General features: G+C 37.0%; 1 protein-coding gene across 1 annotated transcript; it reads left to right on the top strand.

Moving 5' to 3' along the window:
- Positions 1–10,219: 10,219 nt before the first annotated feature.
- LOC128512203 (gamma-crystallin M2-like) lies at positions 10,220–12,171 on the top strand. The gene is made up of 3 exons (XM_053485362.1): positions 10,220–10,279; positions 10,435–10,677; positions 11,833–12,171. Exons 1-3 carry the CDS (start codon positions 10,265–10,267, stop codon positions 12,118–12,120), a joined length of 546 nt encoding a protein of 181 aa, XP_053341337.1. The 5' UTR covers positions 10,220–10,264; the 3' UTR covers positions 12,121–12,171.
- Positions 12,172–19,766: the final 7,595 nt, after the last annotated feature.

Genomic DNA, 19,766 nt, shown 5'->3' on the forward strand with positions numbered 1-19,766 from the left:
TCAGGCCCTCCGCAATCCTGTATACAGGATAAAGCGGTATAGACGATGAGTGAGTGTTTCTTTCATGCTATTATTTTAAATTCCTTTATCTTCATTTACAGTATACCATTCCATTTCATAACAAAAGGTTTTTCTGGAGGCACAAAAAAAAAGAACTAGAAAATAATTAATAAACAAATGATCAAATAAAATAATGCATAAATAAACATGTAAATTAAAATGGGAACAAAAGTAAACAAAAGGAGGAACAAACAAGCTTGTAAGGTTTCAGAATGTGATGAGAACCCCCTCATTGCGCTTCCTGACTCCTTATGTGGTCACACTTCCTATAGTATCCAGACGAATATACTTCCAAACAGCTTGTGTCTGCTGAACCCTTTTGTTTAACTGGAAAATGCAAATGTGTCTTATCATCTGTCTCCGGGTCTCTCTATGACCTGCATGTTAATAGCTGGTTCTTTTGATGTTTGGGATGTACATGGCACTTTGCTGATAATAAACAGAAATCTTCAGACATCGCATGCTCATGTGTGTTTCTACCGGTTAGGGTTCAGACCATAAATGTATCGCAGTACGGCGGGGCCAAAAAACAACAATTCTTCTTCTTTAAACTTTCTTTTGAATGTAACAAAGCTGTTTAATAAGGGTTTTATAAGGGATTTACTTTTTTTTATTCATACAATTTTCAATTGCAAATTTTTTTGTTTCAAATTAATTTTTCCCATTGTTTCAGTCTGGGATGAAGGTGGATTTTCTCTAACTATTTTACAGTGTAGAGGACACTGTACATCCATGGGACCTTTTTCTATTGTTCTGAAGTCTTATCTCAGGAACCTAAACAACATATGACGCCTTAGGGTGCGCTAACCATCCTGCCATTAAAAAAAATGGTGTCTCACATTCGCTACTCTGGCCACATTTCAAAAAGAGGCTCTGAGGTACTATGAAAGTCTGTAAGTTCTTTTAGTTTTTACTTTCTGTATATTGTGTACTTGAGTTTTGCACACTGTCTTGTCAAACAGGTCACAGTTAGTTTTGTAATAAACGAACGTTTAAAAGGCTTCGGGTGGATAATTACTGCACTGATTCAGTTGCAACAATTCTTTTAGCCCAATTTCATGAAAGTAAATGCATTTCTTTAACAGCCAAAGACGTATCCCGTAATCATTGAAAAGATGCTACTGTGGGCAAAATATTGTCCAGCATCAAGGAAAGAAAACAGCTTAGGAGATTGCTGAAATGACTGGAATTATGTTAAGAACTGGTGTGTAAATTGGAATCAGATTATTAAAACTTATTATAAATTGTCATAAAGTTAGAACACATTTAACTTTTCACACATTTAATTACCGGCTGCACATATTTTCAGCCTGGGTCAGAGAGCAGAGACTAAGATGCTCTCACTTTATATTTTAGTTCTATAGTTTTGGTGACCTCTTGTGAAAGAAAATACATTTCTAAAGTGATATTAAATAATCAATTAAAATAATGATCATTTTAGCAACCTGTTTTAAATTAAAAAGTTGTGTCCCAAGTGCAAATACACTGAGTGAGTTTAAACTAATCGTATACTGTACATTTTAAATAGCCATCCAGGAAATATCCTTCTTGCAAAACATTTACATTTATTTTTACATTAAAGCATTCGACAGATCATCTTATCCAATACGACTTACCAATCCGTCTTTGGACAGAACCATCACTGGGTTACTTGGTTACTAATTAAGTTCCATCAGTCAAACACTGCGGGGAAGATTTTTTTTGGAGGGGTTTTTTGGGGGGGTTGGGGTTACCCCAAATACTGTATCAAAGAAACAGATAATTCTACTTCAACTAGAGGAAGTTTATTTCACCTCCTAGTTGGCAGGACAGAAAACAGGTGCACATCTTCCGCGATCTCTGAGAGATGGTTGGACCAGCCGAGCTGTGCTGAAGGATCGGAGGGAACGTGGCACAGGTAGGTGGGTGCTGTGCTGTTTTTAGCTTTGTAGGCAAGCATCAGTGTTTTGAATTTGATGCAGACAGCTACAGGAAGCCAGTGTAGGGAGCGGAGAAGTGGGGTGGAGTAGCGTGGGAGAGGAAGAGCTTGGGAAGGTTGAAATCAAGACACACAGTTGCATTCTAGATCAGCTGCAGAGGAAGACTGGTGGACAGAGGCAGACTTGCTAGGAGGTAGTTGCAGTAGTCGAGTATTTAAATAACAAGGGACTGACCAACTGCCTGAGTAGCCTGTGTAGAACTTTCTCCTGAATGTGGAGAACTTGTCCTCAATCTTCTCAGTCACTGTTCTGCATCCTCTAGATCTGTGGGAACTACGAGAGTCTCAGGAGTGAGACTTTGAATGTCAGATGAGCACTCTGAGAAAAATGTATTGATTTATTGATTTTTCTTTTTCTTGCAAAAAAATCTACAGAAAGAATTGCCATGTTCAATAATTCTGGGGGCAATTTGCTGAGATTGACAAGATTGAAGAGAGCCTTAAAGAGTTTAAAGAGGGCCCTACGAGAGCCGAGGAGTTTCTGGAACTCTCCAGGAGTACGCTGGTTTTCTTGCCAAAATCGCTCTTGGTGAGATTTCTTTTCAGACTCCTGCATATATGAAAAGAGTCTTTGCATTTTACAAAGGCTCAAGGGAAGAACAAGGCAGATGAGAAGGTCATGTGTGATCGAGATGGATTATGGTTTATTCTTATTGAAACCTAGCAGCCAACACCAAAGACGAAAGTAGAAGGAGTCTTGGAGCTCCTATAGCTGTCCTTAAGCAAAATTGAGGCCCCAGCGGGTTCCCCGTGGTTCTTGTCAGAAAACACCATGATAAAAAATATGATGATATGCTAATGCTTGTGGCTAAAACAAATATAGGCAGAGGCTCATTGACAGGATGGTCATGAACATGCAACGATCCAGTCAGCCCCTTTTCCCAGCTGTGGCGATGTTGCTGCCCAACTGCCTCCAGCTGTCAATTTGTACATTCTATATCATCCGTCATAGAAGAGAGCAGAAGCAGGAAAAGAAAGTGAACAATGAAATTACATATGCACATTCAGATCAGACAGCTCAGGCAGTGAAATGCCAAGGCATTTGGAACTTTAATAACAGGTGCTAACATCTCCCTAACAGTAAACTTTGTTTATAATGAGACCTTGGATAATGACATTGTGTTCCTTATGCACTTCGACAAACTTATGACAAACATTTCTGTAGCAGGTGGTTCATTTAATGCAATTTTTTGACATTGAAAAAAAAAAAAAGCTAACTGGCATTGTTAGAATCACAGTTTTATACATAAACATGAATGCAATTGTTCTTATAGAAATGAATAGCATTTTTAAAATGCATTAAACATACACTTAGACTTAATATATCTTTAGCTGGTGTTGAATTATTTGTTAGTGTTTTAGTGCATTTAAACGAATGTAGTCCACATATTTATAGGTACTTTTTTACCTATTAGGGTTTCCTCCTTCATTGTTTTTATTAACTTTATGTAGTCTTGTTGTTGTATTTATGGAATGTTCCTAAAACTCTAGCGGCACCCAAATTGTAGAATGACCTACCCTTGACTATTTAAGGGTAGGTGAGTTGTTGATTTTATATATTCTGTTTGATTAGATATGTGTGATGTTATTTTAATTATGTCTTTTTATATTATTTTATTATTTATGTGAAGCACTTTGGGGCATTCTTGTTGTTAAAATGATATACAAATAAAGTTACGTTAAGTTGAGTTGAGTATCACATAGTTAGTCTTGTGTAGTACTGGATTTTACGTCCTGGAGTAACATTGTTTTGTTTACTGTATATAATTAAAATGAAAAATCAAACCACTTGACTTACTGTTGTCTAATCAGAAGCTTGACAAAACCGTGTTACTAGGTATATCAAATCCTAACAATGAACAAATGTGAGAGACTGGAGCATGCTCGTACAAGCCAAAAGTCCATTACATCCTTATGGGATATAAATATCATGAGGAAATTCGAAACATCTTTATCGTGAAAGTAGTTTTTCAAAAGGGTCCACTTTTATTGACCAGAGTTTGCACATTGACAAAAGTTGATAATGCACAGACCCTCATTTTACAAAATTGTATTTATTTGTGTAGTGCTTTAACAAAGGTCATTGTCGCAAAGCAGCTTTACAGAATCAAAAGAAAATGATGGAAATCTGTATGAAATATGAGACAATGTGTATTACAAGCCAAGGCTGACAGTGCTCAGGGAAAAACCCCTTGAGATGGCAATAAGAAAAAAACCTTGAGAGGAACCAGACTCACCTGGAATGATAACGGATAGCAGGGATTGATCTGCAGTCATACTGTGTGTTAGGCAGCTAGATTAGTAGTCCAACAGCTAAGCTACCCCTGCCTACACAGGGTGTTCAAGGGGTGAATGGAACCAAAAAAAACGATTGACATTTACAGAAGACAGTACAGTGATTTGAATGGGGTGAATGTTTTAAAGAAGGCTCTACATCTGTGAATGACGATCCCAGCCGAGCTAGCTCAGAGCCAACTGCAGTCGTTCCTGTAAACATTCAGCCAGTAAAACATATTTAAAAGTGATGGATCAGTTGTTGCCAACTTTCAAAAGAGGTGCATCTTTCTTTGGGAACTGGACACACAATCATGTCACAAAAATGACATAAACATTACAGGAACTCGGCTGGGAGTTATTGCTCAAAACCATTTCTACATGTTTGGGCCATTAAAGAAGAAGGTCATGGGAGGCCAGCGTTTCAGACATGAATCAGGTAGAGAAATAAAGGTAGTTTTTAATCCTATCAGTGTGTTGTGTTATTCTGCACAATCAAAAGACCTGGTTTGACTTGAACACCTTTTGGTACATTTAGTTTAACGCAAACACATCTGTCCTATAGTTGTTAATATACTGTAGTATTCAGTTATAGTATAAAACTAATATACATTAATACTAATAGTATTGGGTGTTTTTTTTTTTCTAGCATAAATACCACCAACAAAACAATAATAAGGAGTAGAGTTTTAACTTGTAGTGGTTCTCTGCACACCATGTAGACATGCAACACACCTCTGTAGTTAATTTAAAAACATTCTCACACTGCAACACTTATTGATAAAAAGGAAATGTCATACTGCTTATTGCTGGAGCGTTTTATTTACATTCATCTCACAATGCTGTGAATTTCCCAAATCCCATTCGCCCGAAGCCATTAATTAATTTTCTACAACAGCATGCCCTGCCATGATCTATTGCTTATGCCTAAGTAAAACACAAGCTCTCTCTCTCTCTCTCTCTCTCTCTCTCTCTTTCTCTCTCTCTTACACACACACGAAAAATCAAACTAGGTGTTGTAATACATATAGGAATTAGAAACCCTGCCAGTGGGCATTGCAGCCAACTTACACTGACCCTTGGTGTAAATATATGGGTCTGAGTGAGTGTATGTGTGTTGCCTTTGTAATAGGCTAATATCCCTTTTAGTGTTTAGTCCTAGACTGCACCCAGTGTTCCTAAATAAAACTCTATGTCCACTAAGCGTTTTATAAAAAAAAAAAAAAAAAATCAAAATAAAAAAAGATGTCATTCACATTAAAGGTCCCATATTTTACTACATCTTTTTTTAAACAAGTTAACACAGGTCTCAGAGCTCTCCCAGTGTGTGTGTGTGTGTGTGTGTGTGTGTGTGTGTGTGTGTCAATGTTTCAGCTAAAAGAATCCTCGAGTTATGCATTTCTTTGTTCCTTAAATTCCCTTAATTTCAAAATCCTCCCCCGAACACAGCATTTCAGTGTCTATATACAGTATATAAACTACTGCTACTGCTAAGTAATGCTGAAGTCATCCGTATTCCCATAGCGAGACATTTTCTGATACTTTTACAGTTAAATTCTTTGAGTTTTTGCTTCTTTTTTTTGTAAGCAGACTGTAGTGTATTAGGTTACTTGTCAGTGCCTTAGGAAGATATCAGTGTAGTCTAATTCACATTTGGAAAAATGAATGCATTCACTTTATCAATTCAGTAAATCTCTTAATCCCTAACATAATCCTTCAACATCCTGACTAAATCATTTATGTTTGCTTGCACTAGAACTGCTGAACTACATGCGTCTTTTACGAAATGAATGACTTTTTTTTTTTTTAAATAAGTTTGTTGAGTACAGAAGCAGCTTCTCTTTAATACCTATCTGAGACTGGTGTTATTTCTGACTATAATTAATACACAGCAATTTACATAAACACCCTGGGCATAACCGTCCAGATTCTATTAGAGACTAACTTGTAATTTAAATTTTGAAAGATTGGACGAAAAGGGTTGTTGGGCAGGGGTAGCTCAGTAGATAAGGTGCTGGATTGCTGGTTAGAAGGTCCCCAGTTTGAACCCCAGTGCCATTGAGCTGCCACTATTGGCTCCCTGAGCAGGTCCTTTACTTTCAACTGCTCAGATACAACTGGGCATCGAGCTGGCAATATGACTCCAAGAGATCTTACCACTGAATGTAAATTGCTGTGTATTGGACCTTACTTCAGAGGTCATTAAATAGGACCAAACTGGACCTCATTATAATACTACAAGATTACACTACATTACTAAGATTTTCACCACATTTAATAAATACAGGTCATGGATATGTGTATAACAAAAAAGTACATCAGTGTGGGATGTGAAGGATTGAAGACTCTCCTGCATTCCTCAAATAAAGTGAGGAACAACTTTTAAAATTTTATATTAAAAAATGTGTATTTTCCTGCTGAAAAAGAGCCAAATGGTGAAGATGGAACATTTATGACATTTTTGGGGATGCTATTGTCCAGATCCTTATATTGATCTCCTTACACATATGAGCAGTTGCACAAATGCGGCAGCTGGGTGGTTCTGGGGTTTGAACCTGTGACCTTCAGATCAGTAACCCAACATCACCCCAACCCCTTAAATGCCCCGATGGTAGACCAGGCAACAGCTACACAGAGCACTAACCAGACCAGTTCCTGACCAGTGCTTCCAGTACCTTAAAGACACCTAGTGGAACTGTGTCTTCAGGACTTATGTAGACATCAATATCCATCTGTAGACATCAATACCCTTCAAACTATGATGGCTGCAACACATTCTCAGGCTGTTAAAGAGGCTCTGCACATCCTGGAGTTAAAACACAGATTTAACCTTCAGCTTGACCTTGGCTACAGGTGAGCAGTGAATTGAGGTCGTATTCATTTCTCAGTCCTACAGTTTTGGTGACAACATGAAATTATACTTAATTAACTTTCCAGGGCCATAACAAATGTGTGATCAGAAATCACATCTCATGTGATTCACTCTTTAATATTAATACACTGAAAATGAATACCTGTACTGTAAGAGCTTTTTTTTTTTACAATACTGTTGAAAATTGAGTGGGTGTAATCTACGTTGGTGTGACACCTCCAGGATCCAGGTTTAATTCCCACTTGTGTGCATGGAGTTTGCATGTTCTCTCCGTACTTGGTGGGTTTCCACCGGGTACTCTGGTTTCCTCCCACAGTCCAAAGACATGCAGATTAGGCTAATGGTCATTCCCAAATCACCTTTAGTATGTGAACAAGCATGTGAGTGTGTGTGTGTAACCTTCGATAAACTGGCACCCTGTCCAGGGTGTACCACACCTCGTGCCCTAAGTCTCCTGGGATAGGCTCCAGTCCCCCTGTGAGTCTGCATACATGAGAAAGCGGCATAAACAATAATGGCCAATCCCACAGTAAAGCCAATGCAGCCCAAATTTAACTAAAAAGTCCACTATATAAAGGCACCAAAACACCCAGTGCACCACAGCTTTCTGCACACAGGGCTCCTGCATGAGGCCACTGGACTCACTGGACCCTCCAAGCTCTGCAGATTTCAATCTGATCAAGCATCCATGAGATGCACTGAACAAACAAGTCTGATCCATGGAGGCCCATCCCACAACCCAGAACACCCAAAGGATCCGCTGACAACGTCCTGGTCCCAGACACCATGGGACACCCCCAGAGTCCCTGCAGAGCCACGCCCCAAGGGGGGCCAGAGCTGCCCTAATGGAGCGAGGAGCACCTAAACCCTAGTTGGATTTAAAGTGTTAATGGTACTGTATGGATGATCAGCATACAATTTGTAATAGGAATTGGATATCTGAAAAAAAAATATTTTCAGCTGTGAGAAAATTAACTTTATGAACTGCTTTGAGTCTCAAATCATTTTACAGAAAAATCTAATTAACTGAAATTTAATTTTCAGCTAAAAAACACATTTGTCCCCCTCTCAGAACCAATACATCATGTTGTTAATGTCACATTCCATCCCTGACCTGCGTTTTAAATACAAACTCCATGTAGGGACCAAGAAAAAAAAATACTTCTCAAAGACAAACACCTGAAATTGATTCGGTGTTAAAGAGGTTAATTAAAAGATCCTGCCGAGTGCAGAGACCGCCACACTGAGAGCTTTCTTTTCCCCCTCCACACCAGATAAGAAAAAAGACTTCTCTAACACACGACAGCTAACAGACCAGACACACACACACACACACACACACACACACAGCTGATGGAAAAAACAAGAAGACAAACTCAGAGGAACTCAAACGCCTGTGTCACTGAGGTGCATTAGGCTTAGGCGAGTTTTCTGTTTTCATTTCAGCGCTAATACTTGGAGATTTCAGTGTGATTGAATTCCACAAACTCAATAAAGCAAAGTTTGCACACACTCTCCTGTACACAAATGCATGAACACGCAAAAACATCTCTTGTTCTAAATGTATGCACTTAGGGGAACTGTTTTCACTTATTTCTTTCTTTTTTTTTTCTTCTGTAAAATGTGTGAAAACTGCATGGACCGGCAGAAAAGAAGCCTCGTAAGTAATCTTTCATGTAACTGGAAATTAGGACATTCTCTCTTTTTTTCCTGTCTTACTTACACACACACACACACACACACACAAGAGTTTGGCTTGATTCCCATTTTATTTTCTCTCTCTCTTGTGAATAACTTAAATTACTTAAAGTAATCTCTTTACAACAGTCCCGTAAACACGTAAAATGTCTTTTACTGATATTTTAATTCTGATCATATTGGAAACTTATGCTAATCTGCCTCAGGTGAGTTTGAAGTCCTTGATATCAAATTTACAAAGAATAATATATATAAATAAGACGAACAAAAAAAAGGTAGAGTTTTGCACCTCCAGTGTTGAGGGTTCGATTCCCGCCTGGGGTCTGCCTGCATGGAGTTTGCATGTTCTTCCTGTGCTGGGTGGGTTTCCACTGAGTACTCCGGTTTCCTCCCACAGTCCACAGACATGCAGGGTAGGCTAATTGCCCGTAGTGTGTTAGTGTGTGTGTGCCCTTCCTCATGCTCGAGTCCTCTGGGATAGGATCCAAGCCTCCTGTGTATAATATACAGGATAAGCGCTATAGAGAATAAGTGAGAATCACCCTGGTATCTTTCTATTTTACACTGAGGTTTTTACTGTATATACAGTACATGGATCTTAGTGTAAAAAAAAAGAATTAACTAAATCAATTACAACTTTAAGTCTTGTTAATTTGTTGTTGTTGTTGTGTTATGCATGTAGGGACGTGATTAAAAATTAAATGGTGCATATGGATATGTTACAAACACAGAATGTACGTACCCTGTAAATAAAATATTGTTAATATGAAATATTTTTTTAATGCAGCAGTCATGTCTTAATTACAACCTTCAATGTAGCCTGACACAAACCTTCTACCGTACCAATATTTGTGATCGTGCTCTAATAATTTCCGTAGAAAAACCAAAAAATTAAACCACGCCCAATCTGTCTCATTTAGTGTTTATGCATCACTTACAGTATGAATGTGGCACAAATGCCCAATGTCTTGTCTAAGATGAAATAACATATCATTTAAAACCTTCAATCTCACAAAGCTAGTACTCACAAAGTTGTCCTCAATGCTTATGAATGTCTTATAACGGCTCAGCGTAGCCACAGTTTAATTCGACCTGTTAGGATGACCAAATGAGAACATTTCAGTTCGTTTGCTTTAACGTTACAAAGATTTCAAAGCAAACGCAGTGCCGTATTGTGTTGCGCTAAGCATGAGGTCCATTCTAAAGTGTTTGTATGGTACAGAAAGCCCTACAGCTCCATGTTGCTGGCTCAGGAGTTTAAACAAAAGGAGGCGCTGGTCTTTTTGGCGAGGGTGAGGTATAAATGCGAGAGGGTTAAACGAGGCAGAACTGTACATCAGTCACCGGGCGGGTACGGATCCGACTAACGGAAAGAAACCAAAATGAGCACGGGAAAGGTAAGAAGCCTGACGTGGGTCATGTACTAATTTGAACAGGATGAATATCTGCTCAACTCTCCTTTAATAATTGACCAACAAACATGAAGAATATCTGGAGTGTTATTTTTTGCATGGGAAATTACCACTTGAATAATAATTTTTGCCCCAAACAGATCATCTTCTATGAGGGCAGGAACTTCACTGGGCGTTCCTGGGAGTGCAGCGGCGACTGCCCCAACATGTCCTCCTACCTGAACCGCTGTTACTCCTGCCGGGTGGAGAGCGGCTTCTGGATGGTGTACGATCGGCCCAACTTCATGGGCAACCAGTATTTCCTCAAGAAGGGCGAGTACAACGACTACATCGGCACATGGGGAATGAACGGCTGGATACGCTCCTGCCGCTGGATCCCCATGGTATCATTAACCTTCCTTATGTTAAGAGAAATCTCAAATATCACATTTTATCGCTTTTTCAGCACAGATTTTTTGTTCTTTTTTACATTATAGCAGCTAGAAACAGTTTCTCACTTTCGTGATATTAATAAGACAAAAAAAGAAAGACTTTTCAACAAAGCTGTTCATTTTACTGATAAACAGCTATAAATATGTTTTGTGAACCGGTGAAAACTTACAGCTTTGATCATGACCGTCACAAAGTGATGACACTAGAGACTATAGAAAACAGCACCACATCAACATATTTAATTCGTTTATCAGTTAATCCATGTACACACGCGTCTCTGAGAAAGAAACCGTATTATAGAAATGATTAACATTATTTAAGAAAAACATTACTCACATACCGTCTGACCAATCAGAATCCAGAATTCAATGGTGCTGGGCTACAAATCTAGATAATTACAGTAATCTTGAGGTTTTTCGTTTTCAATCTTAAAATGAAGTCTGAATAATCCTTCCAATTACAAAATCTGACCTGTTTAACGTCTTAATATTACTTTATTTTTGTAAAATTTTAACATTTTAACACATTTTTTGTCCTTACTACAGCTAGCAAAATATAATATAACAAAAACAATATTTGGCCAATTAAATAAAATTTTATTTATTGGCTCCATTTAAATTATCCTTATGTAAGTATTTAAATTACATTAAACAATCAAGAGAAATCCAGCTTGTAAATTACAATTGGTTTGGTAATTTCCTTACTTAATTTATTTTTATATATTCAAATAAGTGCATCTTTTATGTTCCTTTTTATTTTTTATTTCATAGAAAATGACTTATGCATAATAAAAAAGCATAACTGCTTTGAAGTTTTCATTATTAAGTCTATTTTTTACACCGGTTCACTAAGGCTATGAACTAGTAGACCATCAGTCAAATCTTCTAATGCTCTAGCTAAAGCTAGTTTACCTTACCCCAAATAATCCCACAAAAATAACTGAAATCTAATAGAAAAAAATTATTTATAATAAAAAGTTAATAATTGTTGTATAGTTTTAAAACATATACAGTACATATAAAATTATTTATAAAAACCATTTCTAATATACAGCTAATATGTGTGTGTGTGTGTGTGTGTGTGTGTGTGTTATTGTGCCTGAACAGCACAGTGGTCCCCACAAAATGAGGCTCTACCCGAGGGAGAACTTCATGGGTCAGATGATGGAGATGTCTGATGACTGCGACTCCTTCATGGATCGTTATAACTGGTCTCACGGCTGCATGTCGTGCCACGTGATGGATGGCCACTGGCTCATGTACGAGTTCCCTCACTACAAAGGCAGGATGTGGTACTTCGGTCCCGGACAGTACCGGAGCTACAGGCACATGATGGGAATGAGTGGCATGAGGTTCCAGAGCATGAGGCGCATCCTGGACTCCTGGTATATCTGAAGCGATGTCATGGTTAAGCTAGTGAGTTTTAAATAAAGCAAAGAAAACACACGTTTGGACAGATTTCTGTCTTTCTTATCAGCTGAAGTGATAAGATAATGACATCTAAACAAAAATCTAATTTGAACTTGAGGCCGTGTATATACGGTATGTGATTTACAATATATGGGTCTGAAAGTCCTTTATTTTGCAAATTCATGTTTTAAACAAGGACCATTTCAAATATTTATTATATTTAAATTTAAGACAATAATAATAATAATAATAATAATAATAATAATAATAATAACAACAGAGGTTCATTTAAAAGAAAAATTAATAATAATAACAATAAAAAAACAAGAAATAGTAAAAATATCAGAAAAACAAAACCTATTTCTATTTCACATAATAATTAAATTATATGTCTTCTTTGGTTTTTTAATGAAAAAAGTATAGCAAGTCAATTGGAAATGTATTATTATTATTATTATTATTATTATTATTTAAAGTCTAAGAAATCATTTTTTTCTTTATTTCTTTCATTTCTTTTGTTCTGTAATAAATATGTTTTATTGTTACTTCATCAAGGGCGGACAACCAAATAAAATAAACCTTATAAAACAGAAATAGAAATAAAAGAAATAAGGAAAACACAATATTTCCAGTCTCTGTAGTTTTTTTTTTTTTTTTTCATTTTCTACTGTATGTAAGATGAATTCTAATTCAAAACAGCACTTTTCCAAGATTTTTTTTTGGAGAACCGCATGTTCAGCCATGGTTGTAGCTAAATCGTTGGATAGACAAACATTTAACCCTGACCTCTAATAGCCATTACAGGATGTCACTGATTTTTCCTTCCACAGCAGAGCTCTAAACTAATCACTAAGCAGTTCTGCAGTGACTCTGCGTAATGAATCTCAGCTCTGAACCACTGCTCTCCAATTTCCCATAAAACACCAGCAGGCTTATTGATCACCTTTGGCTCGGACTAGTTCGGTGTTATCCACTCACTCGAAAAGTCTCGAACCTGCATTAGGAGAGCGTAACAGCTCTGACAGTAGAGTAGCTGCACATCACAGATTTATAACTGCAAATCATTCATGATGGTATGATCTGTATTATTTTAAGAAATTTATTGTAATATTGTAAGTTTTGGCAAATTGCTTTAGCATAAGAGGAATAAAATACTTCGGGACATATGAGATATGAGAAAACAATCAACACAGCTTTATCACTCCACTCCCTGTTGGTTATTTGCAATTACAGCTTGCTAAACATTACTTCTGTGGGTAAATTTAGTTATATAATATTACATAAAGGGACAGGCAGTTAGCTACCCAGCTATGCAAGTAAACTAGCTTCTATGTAAGTGCTAAGTAAAACTTGTTAAAAGAAAGAAAGCTGATAGCAAGTGTGTGTTAGCTAGCTAGGATCCCACAAGCTTATGAACAAACCCTAAAAGCTAGCTAACCTTACATAATCCTACAACAATAACTAAAAGCTACTGATTGATAGTAGTTGCCTTAATGTGGGAGCCCTCCTAGCGATGGGAAGGAATTGGCTACGACTAATATTGGGGAGAAAATTGGACCCCCCCAAAAAACAAAAAACAAACAAAACAATAACTGAAAGCTAATGATCTAAAATAAATTGAAAAATTATCAAGAATTAGACAACTCGTTAGAAGAATCAAAAGTTTAAAAAGTTCATTCTCGACAGAGGTGAAAGGTAACTAAAGTACATTTACTTCATTACTTGACTCAAGTGCATATTATTCATACTTTACATGAGTAATTTTTTTAGTATATATTTTTTTACTTTTACTTCACTATGTCCTACAACAAATATCTGCACTTTTTACTTCACTACACTGTCTGAAAGCATTATGTAATGTGTGTTGTGTGTAGTACTAGAAGCAGGAATTTTGCCACCTGCTGACTATTACTGTACATGTAACTAGATGATTTGCCTTCCCTCTGTGAAACGCTTAATCATGTAGCAGGTGTTTAAAATCAGAAGCCTAGACAATTTCAGACAGCAATGTAAGTTTACAGTCTGGAAGTAAAAAGAGGAAGGGACTGTTTTAATACTACTTAATGGCCACTGTGAGCATATAATAATACTTATGCAGTAGTTGTGTATTTCGTCCAAAAATGGTTCTGGTTCATTGATCTGATAAAAATATGTCATGTTTCATTGCATACATCAAACTAGCATTGCATGTTTGTCAAACAAAGTTCCAATTTTGCCAACAGTTCATTACGCAAAAAAACGTTCCACTAGTAGACTCAGTGCCATTATCATCAGAAATGCCTAACAATATATTTTTCATAAATATAATTTTTTACCTAAAATATGACAGCTAGTCAGATAAAGAAAAAAAGGAAGAACGGATGTACCTTTAACATACACTTCACAAATTGTCAATTAAAAAAAAAAACATTATTTAGATTTTTTTTATTAATGCCATGTAGTAAAATAATAAATGAGCTAAATAAATAAATAAAAACAAACAAACAAGAACTGTAGAAAAAACCCACAAATTTGATAAGAAAACAATGTTCATTAATTTACACAAAATTGGAAGCGAATGATATTGAATTAATAAACAAATAAACATAATACATATACTTGAATTACCTTACTCAGAAATAAGGGCATAATAATCATAAAAATATATTCATTAAATATAAAAGAGAAGTCGCTAGAAGCTAGAGATGTTTAAAGATGCAATTTAACTTTGTGAAGTTTTATATTATTCTAGTAGATTGTTTTTTGATTGGTTCTCCAAATTAAACAATAATAAAAAAAAAACCTTTTGGTAATTGTTGTTGCCTTTTTTTTTGTCACGTTTTATCTTATCTCATATTCTCATGTTAAGTTATGTGCTAAATATTTCGCCTCTTTGCATGTGCAAGCGAATATCACGTGATTGTCACTGTCATCACTGCTATTTATATCATGTAGTGTGCCGGCTTCATTTCTAAAGCTGGCATGTTTTTTCGGATTGAGTCTCCTGAGTCGTGTGTGAACCTTAAAACTCGAGCAGACACCTTACTAAAGGGACTCGTCTGCCACAGCGAGAGAATGATGATGGATTACTGACACATCCCTTTGATGGAAACTACAGGAGAAATGACCTCAGGGCCGAGCAAAGAGCACCTGACCGTGTAAAATGGAAAAGAAGCCAAAGTCCATTGGACTGTTATGGAGCGAGGTGGAGAAAATTGCTCTCATTCCTCATGGACCTCCAGCCAGTTCAGATTTTCGCTGTAATCTGTCTTCTAACACTTACCCAAGTGCTGATCGCTTCACGCACGTCTACAGGATCGGAAATAGATGGTAATTGAAGCCTTGTGAGATTTACAGTGCCTCGTTTAGTGTTTGAGACGTTGCTATTTTTATGTTCTTTATGTTACAATGCTAAAAAAAGGAATGTAGAGAGAGCAAGATTCGGGATTCAAGGGAAAGACTGTATACACTACATCATTAGCACAATCATTATGTGATGGCAGAGTGACATAAACAAGCATAGAGGAATCGGTTTGCTATGGGCAATATACACAATATACACCACTAAAACATCATTCTAAATGTGGTTACTATAATCAGACCACTGGGGATGTGTCCCAAACCACGCACTCTACTGTCGATGAAATATTCTACTGACTATATGAAAATGACTAAGATTGTGTCTTTAACTAATAAATTATATTTACTTTTACAGCAGTCCTCAAAATCACCATCGTGTACGTCTCATCAACAGTCAATTGTGGACATGTCTCAAACCACACCTGGTTAGCTACAATACGTTAGTCACGTGAACCCCATCGCAAACCATCACTTTATTGTGGACGAGTTCCTAACCAAGCTCTTCATTCCTTTTTTTATAGAGGTTATAAAATCCCATCCCTCATAAGTGTCTGAGCTGTCCGTTACGGATATGTCCTAAACCACATCCTACTGTACTGTACATACTATAGGATAGGCCACAATAAAAAGCATCCCCTCAGGATCAGTCTACAAAAACCACTTACCTTATTCACTACAGTAACAAGCGCAGAACTGTCTCATCAACATTATAATAATTTTACCTTCGACATATCCCGAATCAAGCAATATATTCACTGCAAAGAGGAGATAAAAACCCTTGCAAACGTCTCATTATCATAATGTGTCCTTATGGTCACATCCTAAATCACTCACTATCCTTATTTATATAGGACAAATAAACACAACATTATAACCTCAAAGATACAGTAACCCAAATCACAAACACAACTTTGTATAGGAGGGGCGCTTACAAAATGCATATTATTATATGAAATTATGTTTTCAGAAATGAGTATGCTCATGAACAGTTCTTCTTGTAAAAAAAAAAAAAACACAGTATAATTTTGCATGATGCTGCTAAAGGTTCAAAACCACCCGGTTTTGAAAAAAATCTTCTTCATGACAATGCGACGTCCTATTCAGCTTATGAAACAGTGAAACTTGTGGGCGACTTGGCTGAAAAGATGGCTTGTTCAAAGACAGTATCCACCAGCTCATCACTTGTTTGGAGAAGTGTATCGCCTTGGGTGGAGTAGGCTATATGTAAATAAGAATTAAGGACTAAACAAATTATCATTCGTTTGTTTTCATTACATTGTTTTGAAACATTATCCGAGATGTCTTAACCAGGAGTCCAAAACCACCATCAACATCATCTTACGCTATATACAGTAAAAGCCATAAACAACATCAAATGTGTCTCGTGATCATCCTCATCATCATTAGTCCATTGAGGACATTTCCCAAACAAAAATATATTTACTATATACTGGGGATAAAATTAAATCCATTAAAAATGTTCCACCATCATTTAACTACCTTGTCTCAAGACAAGCTCCTTCTTCAGCATATTAAAAAAAAAAAAACTTGCAAATGTCTCATTATCAGGTCTTTGCCAATGTCCCAATCCACAATACTCACTGCAGGCCACATAAACATCATTAATCCACTGTACATGTACCCCAAACCACATATGTGACACACTATACAGGTCCTACACAGTTGCCTTCATATGATTTCATGCACTCATCATGAACATGAATGCAAAATTTTACATTGCGAAATGCATTTTCCCATGTGAAATAATGCAAATGCATAAACCCTTCCAACAACTCAAAAATAACTATACCGACACTGTAAATGTGTTGGTTTCCTGGCACAGACCAGACTTCAATATGGTTCAAGATCTAAAAATGTAAAGTCAGCCTACTTTATCTATTCCACAGATATGATGTGGTTTTGTGATTTCCTATCAAAATTTCAACCATCTAGTTATTGAAGAATTCCTTAGAAGCTTCCTTCTTCATTATTCCCCCAAAGCATGATGCTACCACCACCATGGTTACCATTTAGTGCAGTGTTCTTGATGTTGAACAACTCACTTTTATACAGTACTTCTAATCATACTTCTGGTCACAACTTTCCTCTATAAGGCTATTTCTTTGTCCATGTGGTCGGCTGAACACTTTACTGTAGTTGTGCTTAAAGGTGTGGATTTGGGAACAGGGGCCTGGTAGCCTGGCAGGTCTGTTCCTAGGTGGTCCCTGGGTTGTTCATGACCATGAAAACAACTTTCCACTTAGCAGAAGGGAGACAGTTTGGGTCTTCTTCCTTAAGGCTTAAGGCATAGGAGTAAGGTGAGTAAAGGCAATAATGCATGTACAGTATACTGTATACAAGGCAATAATGCATGTACAGTATATACAATTTTTGTATCTAATCCTGGTGATCTGTAGCATTTTGGAAACAGCTCTGAGTGACATTCTTGTTTTGTGTAAATCTCTAATCCTATTTCTCAGATCTGTACTGAGCTTCCTGGACTTTCCCATTGTACATTGGTCAATCCAATGAGTGCTGTCAAACCTAACCTTTTTATGTTGGTACACGGCACAATAACATTCATGTATGTAAACATCTGACCACAACTGCAAACAGCATCACAAATCTAGTCTCTATAAGTTCCTCAATGTATGGACACCCTCCACCCTGTACATTTAAAAAACATTCATTATGCATTACACTATTATCCAAATCTGAATGGGTGCTAAAACTTTAAATAGGCCAGATGAGCATTATCGCAACAGTCACAAATCAAAACCATACAGTATGCAGCATAATTTAATGGGATTTAATGGGACCGAGGAGACTGTGGTTTAAACGTGATAAAATACAGCAATGTTGGCACTATGAGACTTTTCACATTTTTTAAGGATTCGCTTGTTTGCTGTTTTTTGATTAACCACATTTTTAAAAAGTCACAAATGTTTCCCTGAGATATTTAAATGAGCCCCAAAAAGCTTAAAACAGGAAAATGAAGTGTTTATCATAAAGGAAAAAAAAAGATGCAGTAGAATGAATTTGTTTGTCCTAAATTGCCTTGTCCCATTTGCATGTCTGGAAAAGACTGCGGTGAAATCGACTTGCTCAGAAAATTTGTCAAACAAACAAATCCTCATTCCTCAGGGCAATAAATACTGACTAAGGTTGCACACGTCGAACAGAAGGGAAAAGGCGATATTAAATTTGCATTCAGGTCTGTGAGGAAGCAGCTCATCTCGTCCACAAATGTGATGTTTCAGCAGGAAACAGGCGGCGAGAGGGGTGCGGAAAGAATCGCAAAATAACCATTATAAATGAAAAATATGAGCAGAAAACAACACAGCAACAATCGCAACGAGTAGACGTGAAAGTGCAGGATGTGTTCGGGGGGACACGGTAAATCATGTGAAGAGATGTTTACAAGATCAAACAAACTGCTCATAATTGGGAAGCTGGGAAACGAGCGAGAGGAAAGAAAAAAGGAAATGAACTAAAAAATGAGAGGAAGTTTAGAGGCGACTAGTAAAAAAGATGTGAGAGAGCAGGTCCTTAACAGAATCTTTTTACATAATAACTTTTTTATAGTTGGCTATTTATGGTAAATATTTCATAATGTGGAATTTGTAGTGGAACTGATCAGTCAGATTATTGCATTACCATCAAGAATGACTCAAGAGTCATGGACCACAATGCTCGTCTAGTTGGAAATCTTCTTCCAATGTTCTTTAATGTTCTTGGGTTTGTTGTCTTTGGAAAACCATTGAAGAACAGGGCACACAATGTTCCAGAAGAACATTTTTCCAAACTTTCAGGGACTTTGATTTAAATTCAAAGCAGAGTCCTTGATGCTCGTCAAAAGCTACAGTCACTATTTCGACATGCTAGCCCAAACTTTTGTAAGCAAGGAATTTTATATAATTAGAGTTTTAATTGAATACAACTGCCTTAAAGATTCTTCTTACAGCCTCACAACAATGCGCTTCTGTCTATGAAGCGAGTCCAAGATTCCTTTGCGCAGAAATGAAGCACTTACCATTAAAGAACACTTACGTTACAGCTCACAACGCATAAAAGCTGTGCACTCAATGTGCATCTTCACACATATGAATAAAGGAATTCTCATTTCCAGTGAAGAGACACTTCAACGGCAACAGACATCGCATTAATGTCATTGCACTTAGCACCGCTAATTGTTGCTATGGCAGTGATGAAATAAAAAGAATTCATCCACATTCTTAAACACCTGCAGAGTTGCATGTTCTGCTGTAAACACGCATCATGGAGAACTGGAA

Source organism: Clarias gariepinus, chromosome 24, assembly GCF_024256425.1.
Source record: "Clarias gariepinus isolate MV-2021 ecotype Netherlands chromosome 24, CGAR_prim_01v2, whole genome shotgun sequence".
NCBI classification, from domain to species: Eukaryota; Metazoa; Chordata; class Actinopteri; order Siluriformes; family Clariidae; genus Clarias; species Clarias gariepinus.